This window comes from Scyliorhinus canicula, chromosome 1 (genome assembly GCF_902713615.1).
Source record: "Scyliorhinus canicula chromosome 1, sScyCan1.1, whole genome shotgun sequence".
Taxonomy (NCBI): Eukaryota; Metazoa; Chordata; class Chondrichthyes; order Carcharhiniformes; family Scyliorhinidae; genus Scyliorhinus; species Scyliorhinus canicula.
In genome coordinates this window covers 208,582,407-208,608,018 of record NC_052146.1, presented here as the reverse complement: position 1 = coordinate 208,608,018, position 25,612 = coordinate 208,582,407, and the positions used below count along the sequence as shown (strand labels likewise).

General features: G+C 42.6%; 1 protein-coding gene and 1 long non-coding RNA gene across 4 annotated transcripts in view; one reads left to right on the top strand and one right to left on the bottom strand.

Annotated features, from left to right (window-relative positions):
• The window catches only part of LOC119971351, a 40,722-nt gene extending 37,062 nt beyond the window's left edge, over positions 1-3,660 (bottom strand). For all 3 annotated transcript variants that reach the window (XR_005461823.1, XR_005461825.1, XR_005461824.1), the window contains exon 1: positions 2,816-3,660. This is a non-coding gene — a long non-coding RNA (uncharacterized LOC119971351). The remainder of the gene's footprint in view (positions 1-2,815) is intronic.
• Positions 3,661-3,762: 102 nt separating this feature from the next.
• Positions 3,763-25,273, top strand: mpc1 (mitochondrial pyruvate carrier 1). The gene is made up of 5 exons (XM_038806760.1): positions 3,763-3,984; positions 5,549-5,552; positions 13,056-13,152; positions 15,414-15,546; positions 24,796-25,273. The coding sequence occupies exons 1-5, from the start codon at positions 3,914-3,916 to the stop codon at positions 24,821-24,823; spliced, it is 333 nt and encodes a 110-aa protein (XP_038662688.1). The 5' UTR covers positions 3,763-3,913; the 3' UTR covers positions 24,824-25,273.
• The last annotated feature ends 339 nt before the right edge of the window (positions 25,274-25,612 follow it).

Genomic DNA, 25,612 nt, shown 5'->3' with positions numbered 1-25,612 from the left:
ATACACATGCATACGCTAAAGAGACTAAGTTACTTCTAAACTAAACGACTAAAATACTCATCTAAACAGGAACAGGCAAGGTCAGGGAGCGAGGCCTTCGTCCCGTTCTTGGTCTGCAACTCTCAGATATTAAAGGTCGTCAGGGTCTAGCGAGTCTGGATCACGTAGCGATCGTCGTGGTGAAACTTACAGTTCAATGGCTGGTGGCTCAACGGCTGGTGATGGAACTGGAGTCAGGATGCGATGTATCAGCAAAGCGATGAAAACAGCAGAGAGCCGGAGCCAAGACAACAGCAGAGCCAGAGCCAAACAACAGCAAGCCGGAGCAACACAGACCGGACCATGTGCGGGGTCTACTTTTATAGGTCCCCCCAAAGTCCGTGCCTCTTCGGGGCGGTCTCTACCTGCTATATATCGATTGGGTCTTCTCCCAATCGATATTTTCCAAACCCCCCAATCTGAGGGTCGCTTCTCGATGGGTGGGGCGGTCTCTATGGTGCTTTGTGATGGATACTTATGGTGCCGTTTCGTCTGGGCGTCCACTCAAAGTATCCATTCAAACCTAAATGTTTCTATTGTGTGGGCCTAGATCTGGATCACCTCATTACTATGCAAATCGTTGTTGCCATTTACACCTTTAGCTGAGATTCTGCACCTGGCCATAAACTGGTTTCTGTACGTGCAGAATGCTAATTAGCCTTCTGCAAACTGCTTGTCCTTGCTAAGACTGTTTTCTCCCTGCAGCCTTAGCAGTTCTCCATTTTGTAGCCCAGTGTCCATCTTAGGTGGCTACAGTAGCACTGTTGCTTCACAGCGCCAGGGTCTCAGGTTCGATTCCCAGCTTGGGTCACTGTCTGCGTGGAGTCTGCACATTCTCCCCGTGTCTGCATGGGTTTCCTCCAGGTGCTCCAGTGACCTCCCACAAGTCCCAAAAGACATGATGTTAGGTGAATTGGACATTCTGAATTCTTCCTCTGTGTACCCAAACAGGCGCTGGAGTGTAGCGACGGGCGAATTTTCACAGTAACTTCACTGCGGTGTTAATGTAAGCCTACTTGCGACAATAATAAAGATTATATTATTATACCCGCTTTGCTATGTATTTCTTAATATCTTTGGATAATAAAAGTTCTCCTGTTCTATAAAATGTTAATCCATTGGAATGTAGCCAAAGGTTGATAAGCTCTATACCCAAAAACATTTGCAGTCTCTCAATGTAACTGATGTGTTTCTGTGTCACTTACGTTTCTGAATTGTACATGGAACATGTTTAAAAAACATGACCTTGAGCAGATTTGTTTCTGCTTATTGAACAGTAAGCCTATTATATAAGCAAAGTATTCCCCAAAAAATCTATACTCCATTTTCAGAAACTATTCTTCCTCAACAAAACCACTGCATAGAACATCTGATTCATTGTTCCGTCAATTATTCAGCATTAAGCATGGATAAGGTAGACTCAACACATCAGTAGTCATTGCTGTTACCAGTTGTTTGAAAATATTTAACCAACTAGGGGAGAATAAGCATGAATGGTGAAGGGTTTTGGCTTACTCGGACAAGCTCAAGGCAAATGCCACCTCGCTGGAGATTATACGAGACTTAGTGTCAGGAGAGGCAGTGACGTCACATGGCTAGGAGCAGTATTGCCCTCATTTTTTGTCATGGGGTTTTTGAAACTGTGCTTGTTGATGCTTTTAATTGTCCATATAAAATTCCTTTCAATAAAACTTTCATCTAATTTGTTTTGATTCATTAATTAAAGCAACTTTAATAAGGACACGGGCGTCCACACCGAATAAAGTAAAGGACTTTGATATATTTACAATAATGGTATAGGCCCTACCAGGTCTCTATCTGACCGATGTCTAACTGGCCTACCTCTTATACGTGGACCTCTTATAAATGGAAACGGGGGAGCTTGTATTCCGTGAGAACCACAAGAAGATAATAATTCCCACCCCATAAGTCCCGTGTGGGATATTAGAGCAACAATAATTAATATTAATACAGCACCTTTATATAATAAAGCATTGCAAAGAGCTTTGCAAGAGTATTATAAAATAAAAGAGGAAGGCATATAAGGAGATAGTGGTATTGTCACTAGACTAGTAACCCAGAGACCCAGCCAATGCTCTGGGGCCCTGGGTTCAAACCCCTAAATTTCCCTATAAATCAGGAGTATAAGCCTATTTTGTCCATTGTCGTAAAACCCCACCTGGTTCACTGATGTCCTTTAGTGAAGGAAATCTGTCATCCATACTCGGTCTGGCCTACATGTAACTCCAGACCCATAGCAATGTGGTTGACTCTTAAATGCCACTCAGTCCAAGGGCAGCTAGGAATGGGCAATAATTGCTGACCCAGCCACTGGCACCCTAAACGAATAAAAAAAAGGTGAAATGAGCCAAAGTTCGATCAAAGAGGTAGGTTTCAAAGAGTGTCTTAAAGGAAGAATATGAGGTAGCGAGATGTAGGGAGGGAACTCCCGAGCTTGGGGCTTAGGCAATTGTAAGGCGCGACCAACAATGTTGGAGTGACCAAAATTGGCAATGCACAAGAGGTCAGATTTAGAGGAGTGCAACGATATCAGAGGGTTGTGGGGCTGGAGGAAGTTAGGGACAGGATTTGTTGTTTGAGGTTCTTGCCATATACATCCTCACACTAGGCAAGTCAAATCATCAGGGGTGTTTATTTCTTCCCTGACGTAGAACTTTTATAAAAAATGAACCTTTATAAGCCTAAAACAGGTTGTCAGGCTCACTAAATAATGAGCTCAAGTTTTCCGGAGGTATTTGCATTGTGTTGAACTTACATTTCAATCCTGCAGCTCTTTAGATGCACTAGTTGCATCGCTGGGAATTCATTTGCATGTTCTTCCCAATTATTTGCCTTTTGTACAGTCAGGATTTCCACAGCAGCTGCAGATAGAATGAAGAATTGGAAAATTGAGCTTCCACGTTAGACTGAAAGATGTGGATGTTGTGCCATCCAGTGTTGAGCTACAGCAATAGCAAAGAGAGGAAGGTGCATTTATCCACAGTTCCATCACAGATCACATTACAGTGAATTTTATTTTTGAGCTGCAGTTATACAGACAAATCTGAGAAGCATATTGCAGGGTGTAGGTCCCCACAAATAGCAATGAGATGAGGGGTCATTTAACTGTTGAATATCGTCTCTACGTGAGGGAAATTTGCTTTTTTGTAATGAGTGTTGTTGTTTTCACCCAGTTATAATACGATGGGGAAAGTTTCCTCAGATCTTAGTTCCTTATTGGGTGCTTCTTCATTCTTGCTGTGATGGTTCCATTGCCAACAAGTCAAATGTCAAACCCTCTTCAGGACGTGACCTGCCTGCATCACGTGACAGCCAACAGCTGCGTCACACATAGAGGTTGCGTCCTTGAGCCGCCTCTCCTCACATCCTGCGCTGTTGCCTGTCAGTCCTGCCCCCACCCCCTCGTGCGTCATGCCACGACGCGCGGTTGCCAAGCGACCCTGCGCTAGCGCTTCTCATTCCGCCCGCTCACTAACTGTGTTACACAAGGGGTTGCCCAGCAACCACGATGGCGGTGCCTCACCTCCCCACCGGCTCTGCCCCGCTGATAACCACGCCCCGCGGTTGCTCAGCGACTTTGCTTGCACATTCTTCTCGCGCAGACGCCTTCCCTCTCCGTCGCGCCCCCTCGTCGCCGAGCCGTGATTGGTTTGCGTAGAGGGGTCAGGGGGGTACGAACCACCAATCAGCGATATAGGATGTCCCTGGGTCCTCCATTGGCGACCCGGCTATCCCGGCGTGCTCTGGGTGAGGAAGTTGAAGTGGGTGCAAGGATTTGTTTGTTTGTCCTTCAGAGCCGCTCCGGATCGTCCTCACTCCGTCCGTGTGTGTTCACTTCCGTTGAGTCGCCGTCATGGCCGGGACTGTGGCCCGCAAGGCCGTGGACTACCTCAAGAGCAAGGATTTCCGCGACTATCTCATGAGGTGAGCGAACAGCTCCGGCCTCAACGGGAAAGGCCCAGGCTTCTCTTCGGGGAGGGAGGCCGAGTCCGCTGTCCCCGCCTGTCATACCGCACGCCAGGCAGGCTGAGTGAGCCACTAGCCTCATGTCCTTCCGTCTCTATATTACGGTCATTTGTTAACGGCGATCTATAATTAAACCAATGGGGATCAATAATTAAATCAAACAGCAACCTATAAATTATAGTTATCTAAAATTTGGCACTCGTGTGTTTGTCCTGAGGACACGCTTCAGCAGCATATCTCTCAGCAATTTTCAAGGTCTGTACTTTCAAGCATCTTCATGCTTTTGATAACGTTTGGGAAGTAGTTATAGTGCGGTGTCGAGGTTAACAATTCACTCAATGGCTCCAAATGACACTGAATTGTTGTGATGCCACTGGGCATGGATATCTCGGGGCAGGGGATCATGTGCTATGGGTTGGCTTGGATGGCAACAATCACAGTTTGAGCTGCACCTCGCACTAGTAAGTAAAAGTAAAGTCACCATAATCCCAGATGACCATAGGCTGCTTTCCCCTTTTTGAGGGGGAGAGCTGAATGTTGGTGGTTTAACCTGAGGATCGCCACACCTCAGGTGAAAGACAAGGTTGAGAAGGTGGGCCTTCAAGAATAACCTCAGCCGGTATAGGAAATGAACCTGTGCTTTGGCGATGCTGTGCATCACAAACCATCTGTTCAACCAACTGAGTTTTCACTGCTCCCCACCAGGATGCCCCAAAAACTGTCTGGACAATTCACTGTTTCATGCTGTTTTGTAGGCAAATATCAATGCCAGATATGTGCAGAGCAACCTCCCATAAACTGCAGAGTGTCAAATGTACTGTTGATGATCATAACTGGGGAATAAATTGTGGCCAGGGCATCAGGACACCTCTTTTTATTTGTCCGTATGAGTACCACAGAAGCCATTTATAAAGGAGTATCTGGTCTGAGGGATGACACTTCTGAGAGTTCAGTATTCCATGAGTGTGCCAACTTAAAACACCAACCTTGAAAATCTGCTCCATGTCCTGGAGTTGGACATGAGGCTATGACCCTTTGACTCTGTGGGGGAAAAAGTGTTATTGCTGACCCAAATGTGCTCTTGGCTGAATTATGTCCCTTATTCTCCCCAGTTCAGATTATTCTTTTTGTGTAAAGTGTGTTCACAATAGAAATAAGTTTATTATTTTTTGATTGTTTAATGATTCACATTTCACAATTTTAAAACTAGAAAAGAAGTACACAAGATTTTGTTCCACATTGTGCTTTTTGCAATGTGATCAGTGTTTTTAGTGAATTTGAAGTTGCTTACATCTCAATATTACCCTATTACATTACAATTCTGTCATTGTTAATGGGACGTCCTAAGTGGTGGGGGTATCATCTCTAATGCATGAATATAAGCAATTGTTGGGAAATATCCTATGTAGTGTAAATGGAGCCATCATAACCCCTTCAAATTCCCTCAATTTGTGAGCTTTCTATATATGTTTTAATGTGATTGGCAGCACAACACACTCTAAAAAAGATTAAGGCAGGGCAGCACGGTGGCCTAGTGGTTAGCACAACCGCTAAGGTCCCAGGTTCGATCCCGGCTCTGGGTCACTGTCTGTGTGGAGTTTGCACATTCTCTCCGTGTCTGCGTGGGTTTCGCCCCCACAACCCAAAAATGTGCAGAGTAGGTGGATTGGCCACGCTAAATTGCCCCTTAATTGGAAAAAATAATTGGGTAATCTAAATTTATAAAAAAAAAATTAAGGGTGAACAATGTCCAGAAAGAAGTAATTGAGATTATGAAAGAGGTTGGTAGGGCCAACTTGGAGGAGTTTCCATCTGTGATGGAGACCAGAACAAGGGTCGTAAATATAAGAGTCATCGCTTCTCGGCCTTTGGCTAAGATCAAGCCCAAGATGAGGTGCAATGTCTTTTCTTGTCAGCTTCGATCTTGTATGGAGACCAGGAATTGGTTTGAATTTGAATTCGTTTTTGGAGCAAGCAATGAGATGGACTAAGGGTTTGCCCTGTCCATTCTGTGCATTGACTTTGTAACTTTAAGGATGGGACAAAATAAAAAAAATATAAGAGAGTCACTAATAAAAATTTTGTTCCCTGGAGAGTGGTGAGAATATAATAATCTTTATTAGTGTCACAAGTAGGCTTACATTAACACCGCAATGAAGTTACTGTGAAAAGCCCCCAGTTGCCACACTCCGGCATCTTTTCGGGTACACCTGAGGAAGAATTCAGAATGTCCAATTCACCTCACAGCACGTCTTTCAGGACTTGTGGGAGAAAGCCGCAGCACCCGGAAGAAACCCATACAGACACTGGGAGAACATGCAGACAGTGACCCAAGCGGGAATTGAACCTGGGACCCTGGCGCTTTGAAGCAACAGTGCTAACCACTGAGCCATTTGGTACCACAGGAAGTAGTAAAAAATAGAATTGATTCATTTCAGAACAAACTAAATAAATATATGGGGGAGAAAGGAATAGTTGGATGTGTTGATGCGGTGAGATAAAGGGGTATCAGAGGAAGCTCATGTGGAGCAGAAATACCAGCATGGATCTGTGGGTTGTTGTAATTAATGTAATGCTTCAGTAGGTAGTCTGAATTAAAGGATTTTAGAAAGTACCTAAATTTCCCAGTTATATAGTCATAGGACGTTTACAGCATGGAAACAGGCCCTTCGGCCCAACTTGTCCATGCCGCTCAGTTTTTACCACTAAGCTAGTCCCAATTGCCCAGCATTTGCCCCTTATCCCTCTGTACCCATCTTACCCGTATAACTGTTTAAATGCTTATTAAAAGACAAAATTGTATCTGCCTCTGCTACTGCCCCTGGCAGCTCATTCCAAACACTCACCACTCTCTGTTTGAAAAACTTGCCCCTCTGGACCCTTTGTATCTCTCCCTTCTCACCTTAAACCTGATCTTTTAGTTTATTTAGTCTTCTAGTTTAAGACTTCCCTACTTTTGTGAAAAGATGTTAACTATATATCTTATCTATCCCCTTAGTTATTTAAAGACCTCTAAAAGATCACCCCTAAGCCTCTTACGCTCCAGAGAAAAAAATCCCAGTCCCAGTCTATCAAGCCTCTCTTTATAACTCAAACCATCAAGTTTCAGTAGCATTCCAGTAAATCTTTTCTACACTCTTTCTAATTCAATAATATCCTTTCTATAATAGTGACCAGAACTGTACACAGTATTCCAAGTGTGGCCGTACTAATGTCTTGTACAACTTCAACAAGACATCCCAACTCGTATATTCAATGTTCTGACCAATGAAACCAAGCATGCCAAATGCCTTCTTCACCACCCTGTCCACTTGTGACTCCACTTTCAAGGAGCAATTAACCTGTATAAAATCATAGAATTTACAGTGCAGAAAGTGGCCATTTGGCCCATCGAGTCTGCACTGGCCCTTGGAAAGAGCACCCTACCTAACCCTATCCCCGTAACCCAGTAATCCCTCCCACCCTTTTTGGACACTAAGGGCTATTAGCATGGCCAATCCACCTAATCTGCACATCTTTGGACTGCCATGATGTGGAGATGCCGGCGTTGGACTGGGGCGAGCACAGTAAGAAGTCTTACAACACCAGGTTAAAGTCCAACAGGTTTGTTTCAAACATTAGCTTTCGGAGAACTGCTTCTTCGGAAGGAGCAGTGCTCTGAAATCTAGTGTTTGAAACAAACCTGTTCAACTTTAACCTGGTGTTGTAAGACTTCTTACCATCTTTGGACTGTGGGAAGAAACCGGAGCACCAGGAGGAAACACGGGGAGAAAGTGCAAACTCCGCACATATACATACTTCTAGATCTCTTTGTTCTATAACTGTCCCCAACATCCTGCCATTAACTGAGTAGGTCCTGCCCTGATTATTGTAAGTTATTTATTATTAGTTATGGTAATTTATAAAATTCAAGAGCTGAATTTTTGCTCCAAACAGTTGGTTATGTGAAGGATCCCCAGCATTCATGAGTTCTGTATTTTCACTTGCTCTAATTTCCTCCCTGTAGCATATTCATCGTTTTCGTTTTTCTCCAAATATGTGATAAATTTATCCCAAATGCCAAGTTGTAACTAATGAATGGTACAATTTGGGTCAAGTACTCCTTGGGGAGTAATTACAGTACATTTACTATGTTAATCACTAGCTATGGTTTTCATTTTCAGCTAGGTAGAACCATTGTTACATTGCGCAGCTCCCACCAGAACTTTAACTACACCAGCTGGAAGAGCCTTGTCTGTCCCGGAACACAAACTGTGCTCTTCTCACAGAGAGAAAAAAACCTCTGTCTAATTAAATAAAAGTCTGTATCTCATTTATTTAAGGTATCATAATTTTAATATGGGAAAGGTTTGCCAAAGCTAATTCTGCTAGTTAACGCTCTGCATTTGTTCATTCTTTTCCAATACTTTGTCCCTCAGTTCATATCTGTTCTTGTTTTGTGCACAATCCCATTGTTGATTCACCAGTCTGGTTTTGTCTGGTTTTCAGAATATAGTTGCATGAGCTCAATGGTGTAATTTTAACTAATCCCTTTATATTTTTGAAAGCGTGATTTAGTCTCCTCTCCATCTATAGTGACTTTGAGAGGTACTTTTTATAACTGCTTTCTGAAACTTTTATCAGGCATATGCTGTCTTTAAAATAAAGCCAAAATTGAATTGAAATTTTATTTTATGTTAATTCGATTCAGTGAATTATTTTAAAAACGAACTGAAATTCTACAATATCAACACTGTTTGGGATTCTGCAGCCTCTGTGGGACTTGTCAAAGCATTTTCCTTTAATTAAGGGTTTCACCCTAATCTATTATTGTTTTTATGCTCTAGGCTCCTGAGAATAGACCCCCAACATTTTCTTTCTTTATTGCTATCCTGAACTACGAGATCTTTCAAAACCTGCATTCCAATCCCAAGTACTTTTCCATTGGACACTCTTACTGCACATTTTCTTCTCATTAATTGTTTGCTGGTTAACTGTTTTAATTTCAATAACCGTTCAATGTCAAAAGTAACCTCTTAGAGTTGTTTTAGCTCCCCTGCACTCCTACTTCACATGGTTAGTTTTCTCTGCAGATAATAATAGGACTCTGTTTAAAAAAAAATATATACTCCAGATGGGAAAAATAACAGGAGTAGCATTATTTATTTCATTCATTATTTTAAGGGTGTTGATTGTGAATTAACCCATTTTATCCCACATTTGAAATTTTACCAAATGACAATTTCTCACATTAGAAAAATACTTTGCCATCAATAGTCATTTTTAAAGAAATATATTTCCTGGACATTTTGAATGGATTATTGTATAGATTTTAAAATTTGAACGAATGTATGCACTGAGTCTGGCTGTGAGCGGTCCATCACCCTCGCCATGTTCTGAGGAACTAGTCTTCCTTTCAGGCACTCGGAAGATTTGGTATTAGCTGTAACACTGTAGTGAAGCCTCTATCTCCACCATGCTTATCTTCCCTTCCAATTATCTATCAGAAACTTTGTGGACTAAGTTCTACTGGCAATAATATTTGTTATGAATCAACCACAGAGTACAAGCATTAAATTCCATTTATTCCATTTATACCTTCATTATTGTGCCTCCACAATATGTATGACACCAGCACATTTGATTATGTGCCATGGAGATGGATGGTGCTTCATTATATATTCTACTCTGTACTGCTGGACGTTCACTGAAATTTATAAAAACCTTCATACCTTCCTTCATAGAGGCAGCGTGGTAGCACAGTGGGTAGCACTGTTGCTTCACAGCTTCAGGGTCCCAGGTTTGATTCCCGGCTTGGGCCACTGTCTGTCGGGAGTCTCCCCACGCCTGCATGGGTTTCCTCCGGGTGCTCCGGTTTCCTCCCAGAAGTCCCAAAAGACGGGCAGTTATGTAATTTGGACATTCTGAATTCTCCCTCAGTGTACCCGAACAGGTGCCGGAATGTGGCGACTTGGGACTTTTCACAGTAACTTTATTGCAGTGTTAATGTAAGGCTGCTGTGACAATAAAGATTATTATAATTATTATATCATTTAATCTATTCTTGATTTACAGTTTTTTTGTGATACAAGTCGAATCATCCATGAATTTGAGCAATTGTGTAAATAGTACATCAGAGTGTAAATTTAGTGAGTGACAAATGTATCCAGGTAATTTGAATTAGCTGACGTGGAATTGTATTGTCTGCTCTTCCCAAAATGTATTTGTCAACATAGTACAAACTTCTGATTGTGATGTGAGGAATGCATCCAACAAAAAATTCAAATAATATTTAAGATTACCATATATAATTAGTAAGTGAATTGAGGGTTTTAAGGATAAGGTGGGAAAGTGGAGTTCAGGAATATCAGATCAGTCATAATCACATTTAATGACTGAGCAGGCTTGATGGGGCAAATGGCCGCCTTCTGCTCTTACATCTTATGGTCTAATGTTACAATGATATCTGGGTTTTCTAACATTTAAAAAAAAAATCTTCAAAATTAGTTTTGAAGATAGTTTGTACTGCTTTTTTCCCCCCAGATAGTATTTTTTTTCTTTTTAAATTTAGAGTACCCAATTAAGTTTTTCCAATTAAGGGGCAATTTAGCATGTTTAATCCATCTACCGTGCACATCTTTGGGTTGTGGGGCGAAACCCACGCAAACACAGGGAGAATGTGCAAACTCCACACGGACAGTGACCCAGAGCCGGGATCGAACCTGGGACCTCGGCGCCGTGAGACTGCAGTGCTCCCAGTGCGCCACCGGGGTGTCCCCCAGATAGCATTTTAAGGAATTTGATGGGAGACTAATTATTTAAATATGTCTGGTGTCAGCTGAAAGATTACTGTACAATCTATTTTGTTAAAGTTAATATTCATAGTTTCTTATCTTATGGTGCATGTTAATGAAAGAACTTTTCTTGAATGTAAATTTCTGGTGGATCTTCTCCAATAGCCAAAAGTTATAGTAAACTATTGTGTGATGTTCACTTGTTTATCAGGACGTTTTTCAATATTGAAATGCAGCCAACACATGTTCCAGTTGTAAAGAATTTAAAATTTTCCAGATTTAGAGTTGACTGTTTCAATTTGTATTATAAATTATAATAATTTGCCTGGGATTACCACTATCCAAATACTATTATGGTAATCTTACACATGGTTTAAAATAACCCATTGTTAAATTTTATTAAACTTTTTTATATTTTAAAAAATGCGCCTTTTAAAATCATTTTGCAGACCAATTTGTGCTACAGTTTGTAAATTTTAAATAGTAATCGTGAACACTCGCTTAATTCTGCCCACAGCAGAATTGCAGTAATGAAAAGCTGTGTGGAGTTATGTGCCTGTATCCAATTTTAGATTCAGAAATTCGAGCTTGAGCTGCCTGTTCTTCTGTAATAGCTGAGGTAGATTGCCTGTCCATGTCTGCTGTGCAATTGTGTCTGCCAATTCAGCAAATGTCACGTGATTTGACTACTCGGCCCTCAATGTCTGGACCCAACCACATCCACTTCCATTAATGCTGAATGTTTCAAAATTAAATTTGCCAAATGCCATGTTTATGAACACCGCAAAGCCAAAAATGCCTAGGCCGTGGGCACTGTAGTTTTCAAATCCCAGGCCGCGAAGCGTGCACCTCAGTCCTTTTTAGTGGGCCTGCAGGTTTAAGACCAGGCTCAACTTTTATTTCTTTATGTTTGTGCACTTCCGTCTGTTAAGAAATGAGGTTGGTCCTTCTTTAAAATTGGTTCCGATGATGGCTGAGTGTGTAAGTTGAGGAAAGTTAGACATGACCGGTGAACTTTAAGGATGTTAGGGACTCTCTTATCAGATCTGATCATCTCCAGTGTGTTGCATTGAAGCTTGCCTCATATGCACAAACTGTACAGCCTTGACTGGCTGCCTGGATTGTGGAATCATATACAATATTATTAAGCATTTTTACACTGCAAAAATTAATTATCTTTTTTCTCTCTTTCTCTGTTCCACATAAACAAACATATTGGATGATCACTTATCAGCACGGTAAGCCAGAGTAATTTTAAATATGTTGCTTAATTACTTCAGTGTTGTTAATTTTTATTAATTATGATTCCACTTGCCCCGTTCGTCATGAATACTGAACAATTCAGTCATATGGGGCAAGTGTAAGATATTATGCCATTCCGTTAAAGCAGTGAATTTGCGCTGTGATCCACACCCCTTTTCCTGCCTTTATTCTTATTTCTCTTTGCACCCTCGCCTAACAAAAATGAATCAATCTACAGTGTTGTAAGCAAGGATTGACCCAGCCTCCACAGGCTTTTGGGGAACCGTTTTGGGTTTCTGGTATCCTTTTCTTGAAGAAGTGCTTCCAGCTTTTCCTTCTGAATGGGCTAGCTCTATTTTAGGAAATGCTAACTAAACCATAAAAGGCATAAATAAGCTATCCCTCATCTATACCTCTGTTAGCTCCAGACCTGACTGTTCCAAATCTGTGCAGTTTGGTGTTTAATCTTCCACTTTTCTAAAACTCATCCAAAACTTTGCTGCCGATTACTCTACCTTGCACCAAGTTCCTTTCACCCCTATGCTTGCTAACCTACATTTTATAACGGTCCGTCCAAGATCCATTTAAGAGGCTGTAATGTCTTTCCTGTGTTGGCTGTTAAAATATAACAGCAAAATTCTTTTTTTTAAAAAAAATGAATTTAGAGTATACAATTTTTTTTCCCAATTAAGGGTCAATTTAGCGTGGTCAATTCACCTACCCTGCACCTCTTTTCGGGTTGTCTGGGTGAGACCCACGCTGACACGGGAAGAATGTGCAAACTCCACACAGACAGTGACCTGGGGCTGGGATGGAATCCGGGTCCTTCGCCACCGTGCCACCCACAGAACAGCAAAATTCAATGGGCTGACAATGTTAATCATTTTGCCTGTTTTTGAAAGGGTGAGAAGATGTAGAAGGAATCTTTTTGTATAAGCTTATCTTTTGAGCTTTTGATTTTTATGGTTGAGAAACTTGATTCTGATTCTCTTTTCTTTCGGTTATTGTTTTTAGCACTTTTGGGGTCCTGTTGCGAACTGGGGGCTGCCCATTGCTGCTTTTAGTGATATGAAGAAAACTCCAGAGATCATCAGTGGCAGAATGACATTTGGTAAATCAAAGTTTCCTAAAACTCTTCATGCTGTGTGGTGTGCAAACGGTACAGCAGGAAATCTGTAATACAGCCCTCTTTTTATTTATTTTATTATAGGCCAGGGTTTAGAGAACACTAAAGTATATCATGGAGTTCACCTGACCCACAACTTTGAATAGATTTTGGTTATGGGGAGCACAATGACTCACTTTACAGGTGTGATGCAACCGAGAGCTAAAGTATTTTTTAAACAAAAACTATGTTTATTCTATCAATCCAGTTAACATTTTATAAGCAGACAGTAAACATCTTATCAACTACCAACACTGATACTCCCCCCAAAGATACAAAATCTATAGGTAACCCTTAGTAACTTTCCTAACAACGTCCATAAGTCAAAAACCCTTTTTAACAAAGACAATCGATTTGAATTCTCTACAGAGAAAGCAGGTATCACTTTTAAATTATCAAGTGGTCTGGAGACATTCTTTAGCCTGCAGAGAGAGAAATCAAAATACACCATCTTGCTTGAATGCAACTCCCCAACTCAAAACTAAACTAAAACCCAGCTACAAAACACCTTCCAGCAGAGCTAGAGCCCAGCTCCACCCACACACTGACATCACTGCAGCCATTTGAGAAGACAAACATTTCTTAAAAGTGACATTCCCATGACAATTTGAAAATTATAAATTCACTATCTGCAGTGATATTCAACTAGGGGTATTGCATGGAATACGAGGCAGGGAGAGCTTCAAAACTGCTTGACGTTCACCTTGTTTAAAACTGAATCGATGGTTCTGAGGAAGCTACCCATGACTTGAACTGTTCAAATTTGTGCACTTAAGCTAGAAACATTGGAAGGATGTTCAGAAATGTAGTGAGTTTTAATTCTACAGTCTGCGTGCTCTCCCTGCTTTAAGATCTCTGGTGGTTTCTTTGCAGGGCGATATGATTTGGTGCCATGACTCTACAAAAGCCACTCTAATTGAAGGCTAGAAGGAGTGAGGAAACTACTCTGGTTTTTGAGGAAGCATACCACTCAATGGTGGATTTGCTCCATTGGGAGGTCTTGGGGTTGCTAACATATCCTCTCGATATAATCGAGAGATGCTGTATGTGCAAGTTCATAGAATAGTCAATAACATTTTTAAGCAGATGTTTGACACCCATTAAATGCTCCAATGTTCTGTGGATGTGTAAAATAAAATTAAAATGCAAAGTAATTTTTTTCTCGTGCAACAACAACTCTGTTTAATACAATATAAACACGGAAATAATGTATTAACTGATAGAATTGAGTGTCCCTTTTGTGGACCTGTAGTATTTTTCCACTCGTGCTCTATGTTAGGCTGCATTAATATTTAAGTGGTCTTCAGTTAACCTATATCCTTTCAACACGAGTGAGGCACTATTTCATTTATTTACACTATTTTTAGTACTTATTGATGCACTGACCTTTGTCCTAACTGAATCAGTGCAATCTGCCACATATTTATTTATTCCCTACCTAATCAGTTTCTCACTGTCTGCCATGAGCTTGTGCCCATATAAAAGTTTAGCAGAATAACCCATCTTTTTAATTTCTCGTTTCTGATTAGTAACAAGTCTTATTGATAAAAGTATTTATTTAGGCATTGTTATTAGTTTTGAAAATATTGCACCTATTTCTATGTGAGAAAGGCTTTCAAACAGGAGTTTACATTTTCCTGTTGCTCCATCCTGAGTCTTTTTTATTTTCTGCGATTCCTGTACTGATTTCTGTTTGATGACTGATGGCGATCTTCTGGACGTTGAGCTAAGGTTTCCAGTAGTGTGAATGTTTGCAATGGATTAATTGCATGAAAAGTGTTTGGAAGTCCTTTCTGCACATTGCATTTGTACACCGTTGTAATTTCCTTTGTAATTTGCTCTATTTTACATATGTTTACGTGGATTCAGTAGGCCATTGAAAGTTTTTGAGCAGCTTGTTGTAGTTTTTAAACTTTCTGATGAACTAATATTTTAACTGTAATCACCCTCCGGATCCCTGCTTATATAGATTACATCTGATTTAAAATAAGTTGACCGTTATCTTGCAATTTGTTCAATGTGATGCAAATAAGTGGCACATTTTAAAAACTGTATTTGTTGATGACTGTTGAGATTTGATCTAATATTGGTCATAACACTGCTGTGGTTTTCGCATTTGCCCAGCAATTGAAAGGTCAATGTAATGTAAACATTTCATAATGCAGTGTCCCACACACAAAATGACCGTCTCCTATTCTCTTTCACAGCATTGTGCTGCTACTCTCTGCTTTTCATGCGATTTGCATACAAGGTGCAGCCCAGAAACTGGCTCTTGTTTGCCTGCCATTTCACTAACGAAACCGCACAGCTCATTCAGGGTGGCCGGCTGATTAAGCACAAGTAAGTGTTATTTGTTTTCAAAAACAGTTTTGAGGGACACACTAAACACTTTTTGTCCCGCTAAACTTTTGATTGACTTTCGGAATTCCGGTGTTGATGAAAGCTAGCACCCTTACAGTCAGCTCCCGTGTTGTGGAATTGCTCATACATTCAGACTGTGTATACAAATCCAAGAGAAAGGCGAAACATTTTGATGGGGCAGGCTTGTACCAACTCAAATTCATACTGAATTGTGGATTTAGAGAAGCATTTGTGATATAACTGTCAAAAGGCTGTGACAAAAATATGATTGAGTACCCTTTAGCACAATTCCCATTTCTCTATTTTTACCAAAAGTTGTTCCCTAGCTTGTCTAATGTCCTGGTTGTTTAATACTGGCTGTAAAGCAGTGGATGTAAAACCTCCAGTCAGTCAATTTATGCAAGATTAGATTACACATTTACTTCCATCACCCTTAAATTCACAGTTTATTTTGCATGTTTCTTGCATCATTGAAGGCTGTTTGCAGCCCTTTTCTCCTAATCGGGGAATGTAATTTCATGAAATCAGTAGTTTTGTTACACGGTACATGCACAAATCAGGGCATTGGATTTACAGTTCCTATCACATTCAATGATAATAGATCAGTAAGACCATTTGGATCTATATTAACCCAGTACTAATTGTTGTTAAATACATCCAAGCATTCCGCCACTTCAGAAGTCCATTCCAAGTGTTGTTGCTTTCTGCCTGAAGAAGGACTTGCTGAAATCCACTCCTAAATATTACTGGTTTGAACTCTGTTAACTCTACAGTTCGATCATCACTATCTGTGTTGTGTTTAACAGTTCTGATTCAGGATTTGAACATTCTGCTGTTTTTTTTGCTTGCTTCCCTCCATTGGTTGGACATGGTTAGTGTAGAATCTGCCAAGACCCTCATGTTGTTAATCGACTTGAAAGGCAAGCCATTTCTTCCGCTACAGTCTGTCCAAAGCAAGACTTTTAAAGCTGATCGGAGTATTATCTTGCCAATCATCCAGCAGTGCCTAACTGTTCGTTATATTTGGATATTTGGAACTCTTGCTGACTTGTCTTGTTTGGTTTATGTGATGAGAGGCATTTTTTTTACATGCACAAATTTTAGCCTGGCTCACAACCCCTTTACCAGGAGGACCAATGACCTGCCTTCAATCTGCATCCTACCTTTCAACTGGTAGGACCCCCCCCCCCCCCCCCAGTCATTTAAAAATGCCGTGAAATTTGCCACTAGTGTCACAGAAGTGGTAAAGTGACTGTTGTTATGTGGTTTGCCCTGGTACAGGAAGGGTTCTTATGACACACTAGACTACAGAATTTTCTGAGGATATGACTAGTAGAGTGGACAAGGGTGAATGAGTGGATGTTGTGTATCTAGACTATCAAAAGGTTTTAACAAGATCCACACAAGAGATTATTGAAATTAAAGTTAATGGTATTGGGGGTAATGTATTGACGTGGTTAGAATACTGGTTGGCAGACAGGAAGCAGAGAGTGGAAATAAATGAGTGGCAGGCAGTGACTAGTGGGAGTACCGCAGTGTTCAGTGCTGGGACCCCAGCTGTTCACAATATACATTAATGATTTGGACAAAGGAATTGCGTGCAATTGACACTGAGCTGGGTGGTAGTGTGTGCTTATGAGGAGGATGCAAAGAGGCTGCAAGTGATTTGGACAGGCTGGCTGAGTGGGCAAATACTTGGAAAATGCAATATAATGTGGGTAAATGTGAGGTTATCCACTTTGGTGGCACAAACAGGAAGGCAGATTATTATCTGAAAGGTGGAAGCTTAGGAAAAGAGGAGGTGCAATCAGACCTGGGTGTCATGGTTGGACAGTCTCTGAAGGTTGTCATGCAGGTACAGCAGCCAGTGAGGAAAGCTAATGGCATGCTAGCCTTCATAGCGAGAGGATATGAGTATAGGAGTAGGGATGTCCTGCTGCAGTTATACAGGACCTTGGTGATGCCACACCTTGAGCATTGCGTGCAGTTTTGGTCTCCTAGTTTGAGGAAGGACATTCTTACTATTGAGGGTGTGCAGCGAAGGTTCACAAGACTAATTCCCGGGATGACAGGACTGACATATGAAGAAAGACTGGATCGACTGGGCTTGTACTCACGAGTTTAGAAGAATAAGAGGGGATCTCTTAGAAACATTTAAAATCCTGATGGAACTGGGCAGGCTAAATGCGGGAAGAATGTTCCCGATGTTGGGAACACAGCCCAAGGCCATTTTGGAATGAGATGAGGACGAACTTCTCTCAGAGAGTTGTGAACTTGTGGAATTCTCTACCACAGAAAGCTTTTTGGGGCCAGTTTGTTGGATATATTCAAGAGGGAGCTGGACATGGCCCTTCCAGCTAAAGGGATCAAGGGATATGGAGAGAAAGCGGGAGTGGTATACTGAAGTTGCATGATCAGCTATGATCATATTGAATATGGGCAGCATGATGACGCAGTGGGTTAGCACTGCGGCCTCACGGCGCTGAGGTCCCAGGTTCGATCCCGGCTCTGGGTCACTGTCCGTGTGGAGTTTGCACATTCTCCCCGTGTTTGCGTGGGTTTCGCCCCGCAACCCAAAAATGTGCAAGCTAGGTGGATTGGTCACTAAATTGCCCCTTAATTGGAAAAAATGAATTGGGTACTCTAAATTTATTTAAAATTTTTTTAAAAAATGATCATATTGAATGGTGGTGCAGGCTCGAAGGGCCGAATGGCCTACTGCATCTATTTTCTGTTTCTATGATCCATGTCTTTGTTATTGGAGGGATGGGTACTGTTTGTGCATCGTTCCTTTGTGGTACCAACTGTTCAACTGAAGTGTATCTGCACTCATCAAGAATTGTATCAGTGCAGAAGGAGGCCATTCAGCCCATCATATCTGCACTGGCTTTCCAAATGAGCATTTCACCTTGTGCCATTCCCCAACCTTCTCTCCATAAACCTGCAGGTATTTTCTTTTTAATTAATCATCAAATTCCCTCTTACCTGCCTCCACCAACCTCCCAGACAGTGCATTCCAGACCTAAACCACTTGCTGTGCGAAAAGTCTTTTCTATATCGCTTCTGATTTTTGCTAATTATTTTAAATCTGCGCCTCCTCATTTTCGATTCTTTCACTAATGGGAACAGTTCCTCCAATCTTCTCTGTCCAGACCCATCATGATTTTAAATGCTTCCATCAAATCTCCTCTCTGCCTTTTCTCCAAGGAACAGAGTCACAACTTCTCCAATCTATCTTCATAATGAGGTTTCCTATCCATGGAACCATAGAAAATTTACAGCACAAACGGTGGCCGTTCGGCCCATTTTGTCCATGCCAGTCCAAGGATATTCAGGTGCCCTTTCTAATCCCACCTTCCTGCACCTGGCCCATAGTCCTGTAGCTTTAGCGCTTAAGATGCAGATCCAGGTACTTGAGTTTAGGGTCTCTGCCTCTATCACCAACTCGGGCAGCAAATTCCAGACTCCCACTACCCTCTGCATAAAAAAGGTTCTTCCTCATGTCCCCTCTACACCATTTGCCTCTTTAATCTATGTCCTCTGGTTCTAGAATTCTCCACCAAGGGAAGTAATTTTATCCTGTCCACTATCTCGTCTCATAATTCTGCACACCTCAATTAAGTCACCCCTCAGCCTTCTTTGTTCCAATGAAATTAACCCCAACCTGTCCAATCTCTCCTCGTAGCTACACTTTTCTAGCCTTGGCAACATTCTTGTAAACCTCTTCTACACTCTCTAGAGCAATTACGTCCTTCCTGTAATGTAGTGACCAGAGTTGCACACAGTACTCCAGCTGTGGCCTCACCAGTATTTAATACAATTCCAACATTATATTCTTTCTTTTATATTCTATACCTCTGCCAGTAAAGGAGAGCATTCCATATGCTTTCTTTACAATCTTGTCTACTTTGAACTGCTGCCTTCAGGGACCTCTGTACTTGTACACCAAGATCTCTCACTTCATCTCCATCTCCCTCTCAGTATATTCCCATTTATTGTATACTCTCTATAACTGTTTGACTTCCCGAAATGCATGACCCCACACTTCTCGGTATTAAATTCCAGCTGACACTTTATCACCCACTCCCCCAACCCATCTATATCATTTTGGAGGTTATAGCTATCCTCTACACTGTCCATCACTCAGCCAATCTTTTGTGTCATCCATCTGACCATCTGTTTTTCTGCACACTCTCCAATGCCTTCAATTCCTTCCTAAAGTGTGGCAGCCAAAACTGTATGCAGTACTCGAGCTGAGGTGATGGAATTTAAACTCTAAGATATCTGGAATTAATCAAAGTAGATGGGGAGTATTCGCGGGTGCCCACCACGGAGGTATTGGCAAGAAGGAAAAAGTTCCAGGGGGAATTTCATCAGTTGATGACAGGGGAGGCGGCGGGAAGCTGCGCAGTACAAGGGGGTGGGGTGCGTGCAATACGAGTACAGGAGAAGGCAAGTCGGATGTTAGCACCTCAACTATGGAGCTAGGCCACATCCAGGGAAAGGTTGAGGATATGGACAGAGACGGGGAGGTGGTGATGGAGCCGGGGAGGATAAATGAGACGTTAAGGGAATACTTTAAGGAGCTGCACAGGGCAGATCCGTGGTTTGAAGAAGAGGACATGGAGTGGTTTTTGGATGGGCTAGAGTTTCCGCAGTTGGAAAAAGAGACAGGCACTTGAAGAGCCCTTGGAGCTGAGGGAGGTATTGGACAGTATAAGTTTATGAAGTCGGGCAAGGCTCCAGGGTCTGATGGTGATCTGGTGGAATTTTATATGGAGTTTGCGACGGACCTGACATCTCGTCTCTTGGGGGTGTTCGATGAGGCGTTGGAGAAGGGGGAGCTGCCGGAGACGATAATGCAGACAACAATCACATTGATACTTAAGAAGGGGAAGGACCCATTGGAATGTTGGTCGTACAGGCCCATGATGCCGTTAAATGCAGATGTAAAAGTGCTGGCTCAGTTGGTGGCTGGGAGGATGGAAGGTTGTGTCCTGGGGTATTTGCGGAGGACCAGACAGGTTGCATAAAGGGCAGGCAGCTCTCTTGTGATGTGATAATGACTCTGTTGAGAGGACGGGTATCGGAGATAGTGGTGTCCATGGTTGCAGAGAAGGCATTTGACCGGTGGAGTGGTGGTACCTGTTTGAGGTCCTGGGAAGGTTCGGGTTCGGGTCGAAATTTGTGGCGTGGGTGCGCCTGTAGTATGTGGCACCGGAGGCAAGTGCCCACTGTCACCGCTGTTGTTTGAGCTAGCTATAGAGCCTCTGGCAATGGCCCTTGGGGGCAGAGTGGCACAGGATTGCGCGGGGAGTAGGGAGCATAGAGTGTCACTATATGTGGACGACCTGTTACTGTACGTGTCGGACCTGCTGGAGAGCATGGGAGATTATGGGCCTGTTGGGGAAGTTCAGGACGTTCTCACTATATAAAGTAAACATAGTGGGCAGCACTGTTGCCTACGCCGTTGAGGACCCTCAAACCCGGGTTCGAATCCCGGCCCTGGGTCACTGTCCGTGTGGAGTTTGCACGTTCTCCCCGATGCTGCATGGATTTCACCCTGACAACCCAAAGATGTGCAGATGGCCACGCTAAATTGCCCCTTAATTGGAAACAAAATTGGGTATTCTAAATTTTAAAAAAAAATGAATTAAATGTAGGGAAAAGTGTTCCTGTTGAACGAGCTGCGTCACCGAGCCAACCTAGGGGGTTAATCATTTAAAGTAGCGGAGATAGGCTTAAATATCTGTGGATTCAGGTAACGAGAGTGGGTGACACTGCATAAGTCAAATCTAACCACGCTAGTGTAAGAGGTTAGAGAGAATCTGAAGAGGTGGAACACGCTGCATCTGACTCTGGCAGGGAGGGTCCAAGTGGTGAAGATGAAGGTCCTGTCAAGTTTCTATTCATATTCCAGACGCGTCTAAATTTTGTACCACAGGCCTTTTCTGGAAACTGGATACGAATATCTCAGACTTTGTGTGGGTAGTGAAGGTACCATGGGGTGAGAGGACCCTGCTACAGAGGCAGAGGTGGCACTGTAGCACAGTAGTTAGTAATGCTGCTTCACAGCACCAGGGTCCCAGGTTCAATTCCCGGTTTGGGTCACTGTGCGGAGTCTGCACGTTCTCCCCGTGTCTGCGTAGGTTTCCTCTGGGTGTACCAGTTTCCTTCCACAAGTCCCAGAAGACACGATATTAGGTGATTTGGACATTCCGATTTCTCCCTTAGTGTACCCTAACAGGTGGTGGAGTGTGGTGACTAGGGGCTTTTCAGGGTAACTTCATCGCAGTGTTAATGTAAGCCTACTTGTGACAATAATAAAGATTAGATTATTATTAGAAGGAAGGTTGGTATTGCCAAACCTGTTGCATTATTATTGGGCGGCGAGCATGGAGAAGGTGAAGTGGTGGGGGGAAGGCGAGGCGCAGAATGGAGGAAGAATCCTGGAGGGGTCCAGCCTGCGGGCTATGGTGACGGCGGCGTTGCCACTGGCACCAAGGAAGTACACGGAGGGCCCAGTGGTACAGTCCACAGTAAAGGTCTGGATCCTGCTGAGGAGGCACTTTAGGATAGGTGGGGTCGGTGTTGATACCATTGTGCGAAAACCACTGATTCGAGCGGAGGGGGTGGGACAGACACCATGTATAAGGAGTGGAGAGAAGTGGGGCTGGTTAAGGTGAGGATCTGTACTTGGAAGAGAGGTTTGCCAGAATAGAGGAACTGAAGGAGAGGGTAGAGCTCGCAAGAGGAAGTGAGTTTAGATGCTTACAGGAAGTAACTTCGCATGGAAGGTTTGGAAAGGATTCCCCAGGCTACGCCCTGTTGGAGTGACTGCTGCTTCCGAACGTGGAAGGGGAGGTCAGGATCGAGACACATGGGTGGCTGGGAGAGCAGGGACGTGAAGATTAAGAAGAAGTAGGAGCTCGATGGGGAGATAAAAGTGTGGAGTGAGGTGCTACGTGAAGTAAACGTGACTTCCTCGTGCACGAGGATCCCCCTAATACAGTTCAAGGCATACCTAAGGTGCATATGACTCGGGCAAGAATGAGTGGATTCTTCCAGGGAATGGCAGACGAATGCAAGAAATGTACGTGGTTTGTTGGTCCCCACCCACATGTGTTCTGGGGCTGAGAGAAGTTGGGGGGGATACTGTGCTGGAGTGTTTGCGGCACTAACAAGGATAGTGGTTGGGGGGTTAGGGCCAGACCCTTCGGTGGCGATATTTGGGATATCGGAGAAGTCGGAGCTGATGAAGGGGAAGAAGGTCGATGTTGTGGCCTTCGCCTCTCTGATTACCCGGCCAAGAATCTTATTGGAATGGCAGTTGGCAACTCCATGTGGGGGTGGCAGCCTGATTGGGAGACTTGTACGATTTTTTCCGTCTGGAAAATGTCAAATGCAAACCAAGGGGCTCAGCGGAGGGCTTTGAGGCAAGGTGGGGGATATTCGTGGCCATGTTTGAAGAGTTGTTCGTCGTGGCGGGGCGGAGGGAGGGTGAAAATAGGAAAATATTTGTACTCTCTGTATAGTTGTGTGTTGGCGAGTATGTTTCCCGGACTGTTTATGTTTTGTAACCATTTGCACAATTTTGAAATAAAATACATAAAATAAAAATATCTGGAATTAAAAGGCTAATGATGACCATGAAACCATTGTCGATTGTCCTAAAAACCCATCTGGTTCACCAATGCCCCTTTAGGGAAGGAAATCTGCCATCCTTACCTGGTCTGGCCTACATGTGACTCCAGTACCACAGCAACGTGGTTGACTCTTAACTGCCTCCACAAGGGCAATTAAGGATGGGCAATAAATGCTGGCACAGCCTGCGCCCATGTTCCATGAACGAATAAAAAAAATGTAACTCGAAGAACTCCAATAAATTGGTTAAATATGATTTCCCTTTCAAAAAACCATGTTGACTCTGCTTGGATTTAATAATAGCTTCTAACATTTTCCCTGTGACAGATGTTAGGTTAGCAGATATTGTTTTCCTCCTTTCTGTCTACCTCCATTTTTGAATATTTGCTATTTTTCCAATCTAATAGAATCTTCCCTGAATCTAGGGAATTTTGGAAAATTAAAACCTATGCATCAATTATTTCACTAGCCACTTGGGGATTTGTCAACTTGCAGACCCAACAATTTTCTCAATACCACTTTGATGGTGATTGTTCCCCCCTCCCTTTCATTTCCTGATTTACATCTATTTCTGGGATGTTACTCATCCTCTATATAGCGAACAGTGATGCAAAATGCCTGTTCATTTCATCCGCCATCTCCACACTTTCCATTATCTGTTCAATTCATCTGCCAGCTCCCCACTTTCCGCTATCTGTTCAATTCATCTGCCGGCTCCCCACTTTCCATTATCTGTTCAATTCATCCACCGGCTCCCCACTTTCCATTATCTGTTCAATTCATCTGCCAGCTCCCCACTTTCCACTATCTGTTCAATTCATCCACCGGCTCCCCACTTTCCACTATCTGTTCAATTCATCCGCCAGCTCCCCACTTTCCACTATCTGTTCAATTCATCCGCCGGCTCCCCACTTTCCACTATCTGTTCAATTCATCCGCCGGCTCCCCACTTTCCATTATCTGTTCAATTCATCCGCCGGCTCCCCACTTTCCACTATCTGTTCAATTCATCCGCCGGCTCCCCACTTTCCACTATCTGTTCAATTCATCCGCCGGCTCCCCACTTTCCACTATCTGTTCAATTCATCCGCCGGCTCCCCACTTTCCACTATCTGTTCAATTCATCCGCCAGCTCCCCACTTTCCACTATCTGTTCAATTCATCCGCCAGCTCCCCACTTTCCATTATCTGTTCAATTCATCCGCCGGCTCCCCACTTTCCATTATCTGTTCATTTCATCTGCCGGTTCCCCACTTTCCATTATCTGTTCAATTCATCCGCCGTCTCCCCACTTTCCATTATCAATTCCCCAAACACCCACCCAGTGGTTTACCCTAATATACTTGGTGCTGACGATGATTGGCCGACCAAATTGAGAACCAAAGTGTTCCAACTCTGGAACTGATGTCCTCCACCTTGATGGGTATGTAAACTTCAAAAAGTGAAGTTGGAAGAGTGGGGATCTCTATTTAAAAAGAGGATCTCCAGGAAAGGAATCAATGGCAAGTTTATTTGTACAACTCTGTTTTGCTGTACTGTTAATCTGTGTTCCAGTGCTAAATGTTAAACATTCTATTTATGCAGTTCTCAGAAGAAGATGCACTCCAAGTGATGTCAGACTGCAGCACTTTATCTTCTCGAGATCCATCTGTCACCAATACACCGTGATCTTTCACGTTTTGTTGCGCACAAGATTCTATATTTCAGACATAAGATCTTGGATGATTAATTCTTCAATATTTAATTCCAACTGTATTTTGTAATGTAACAAAGTATCAAATTGTTTCCCTTTTAAAATGGCCTTAAATTAAATTTGACAAGCATATTATATGCATGGATTCTTAACATTAGTCATGTACATAGTTTTCTGTTTTGAAACGGACACCAACTTGTACTATACATCAGTATGTAATGTTGCAAGAAATAATTTATGATCATGAGCATTGACTTGTGTTGTAATTAATATTTTGTTGGTCGATCAATGGTTTTCGCAATTTCAAGCTGATTTTACTGGAATGTCACATGCCAATATTCTGCCCATTAAAAGATGCCAGATTAGTGGCCTAGTGTTTCTCTTTCAAAGCAATTTTCGGTGCAGATAAAACTAATGTGGTGAGTTATTTATAATAATGGAGTTCTTCCCACACTTGCATCTATTGAATGGACCGGTTGGTCAAACCAAAGGAGGCCGTCCTGTTAAACAATAACATTGTTTTGGCATACCTTTTTAGAATTTTGTGCTGTTAAGAGTTGAGGTTACAATCTGGCTGGCCACTGTGGAAGATATTGGTACCATCAGCACGGGATTTGATCCCCATTCCACCGGGGTGGATTAACCTCTTTGTCTAACCCATGGTGGAGGTCACGGTGCTGCCTGTGTTTGGGCAGAAATCTGAAGATA

Excerpts from the sequence above, each read along its gene's own strand:
- mpc1 (XM_038806760.1), top strand. The coding sequence starts at position 3,914 with ATGGCCGGGACTGTGGCCCGCAAGGCCGTGGACTACCTCAAGAGCAAG. Across the intron at positions 13,153-15,413 it reads CAGTGGCAGAATGACATTTG|CATTGTGCTGCTACTCTCTG; the intron begins GTAAATCAAAGT and ends TCTCTTTCACAG. Across the intron at positions 15,547-24,795 it reads GGCCGGCTGATTAAGCACAA|TTCTCAGAAGAAGATGCACT; the intron begins GTAAGTGTTATT and ends CTATTTATGCAG.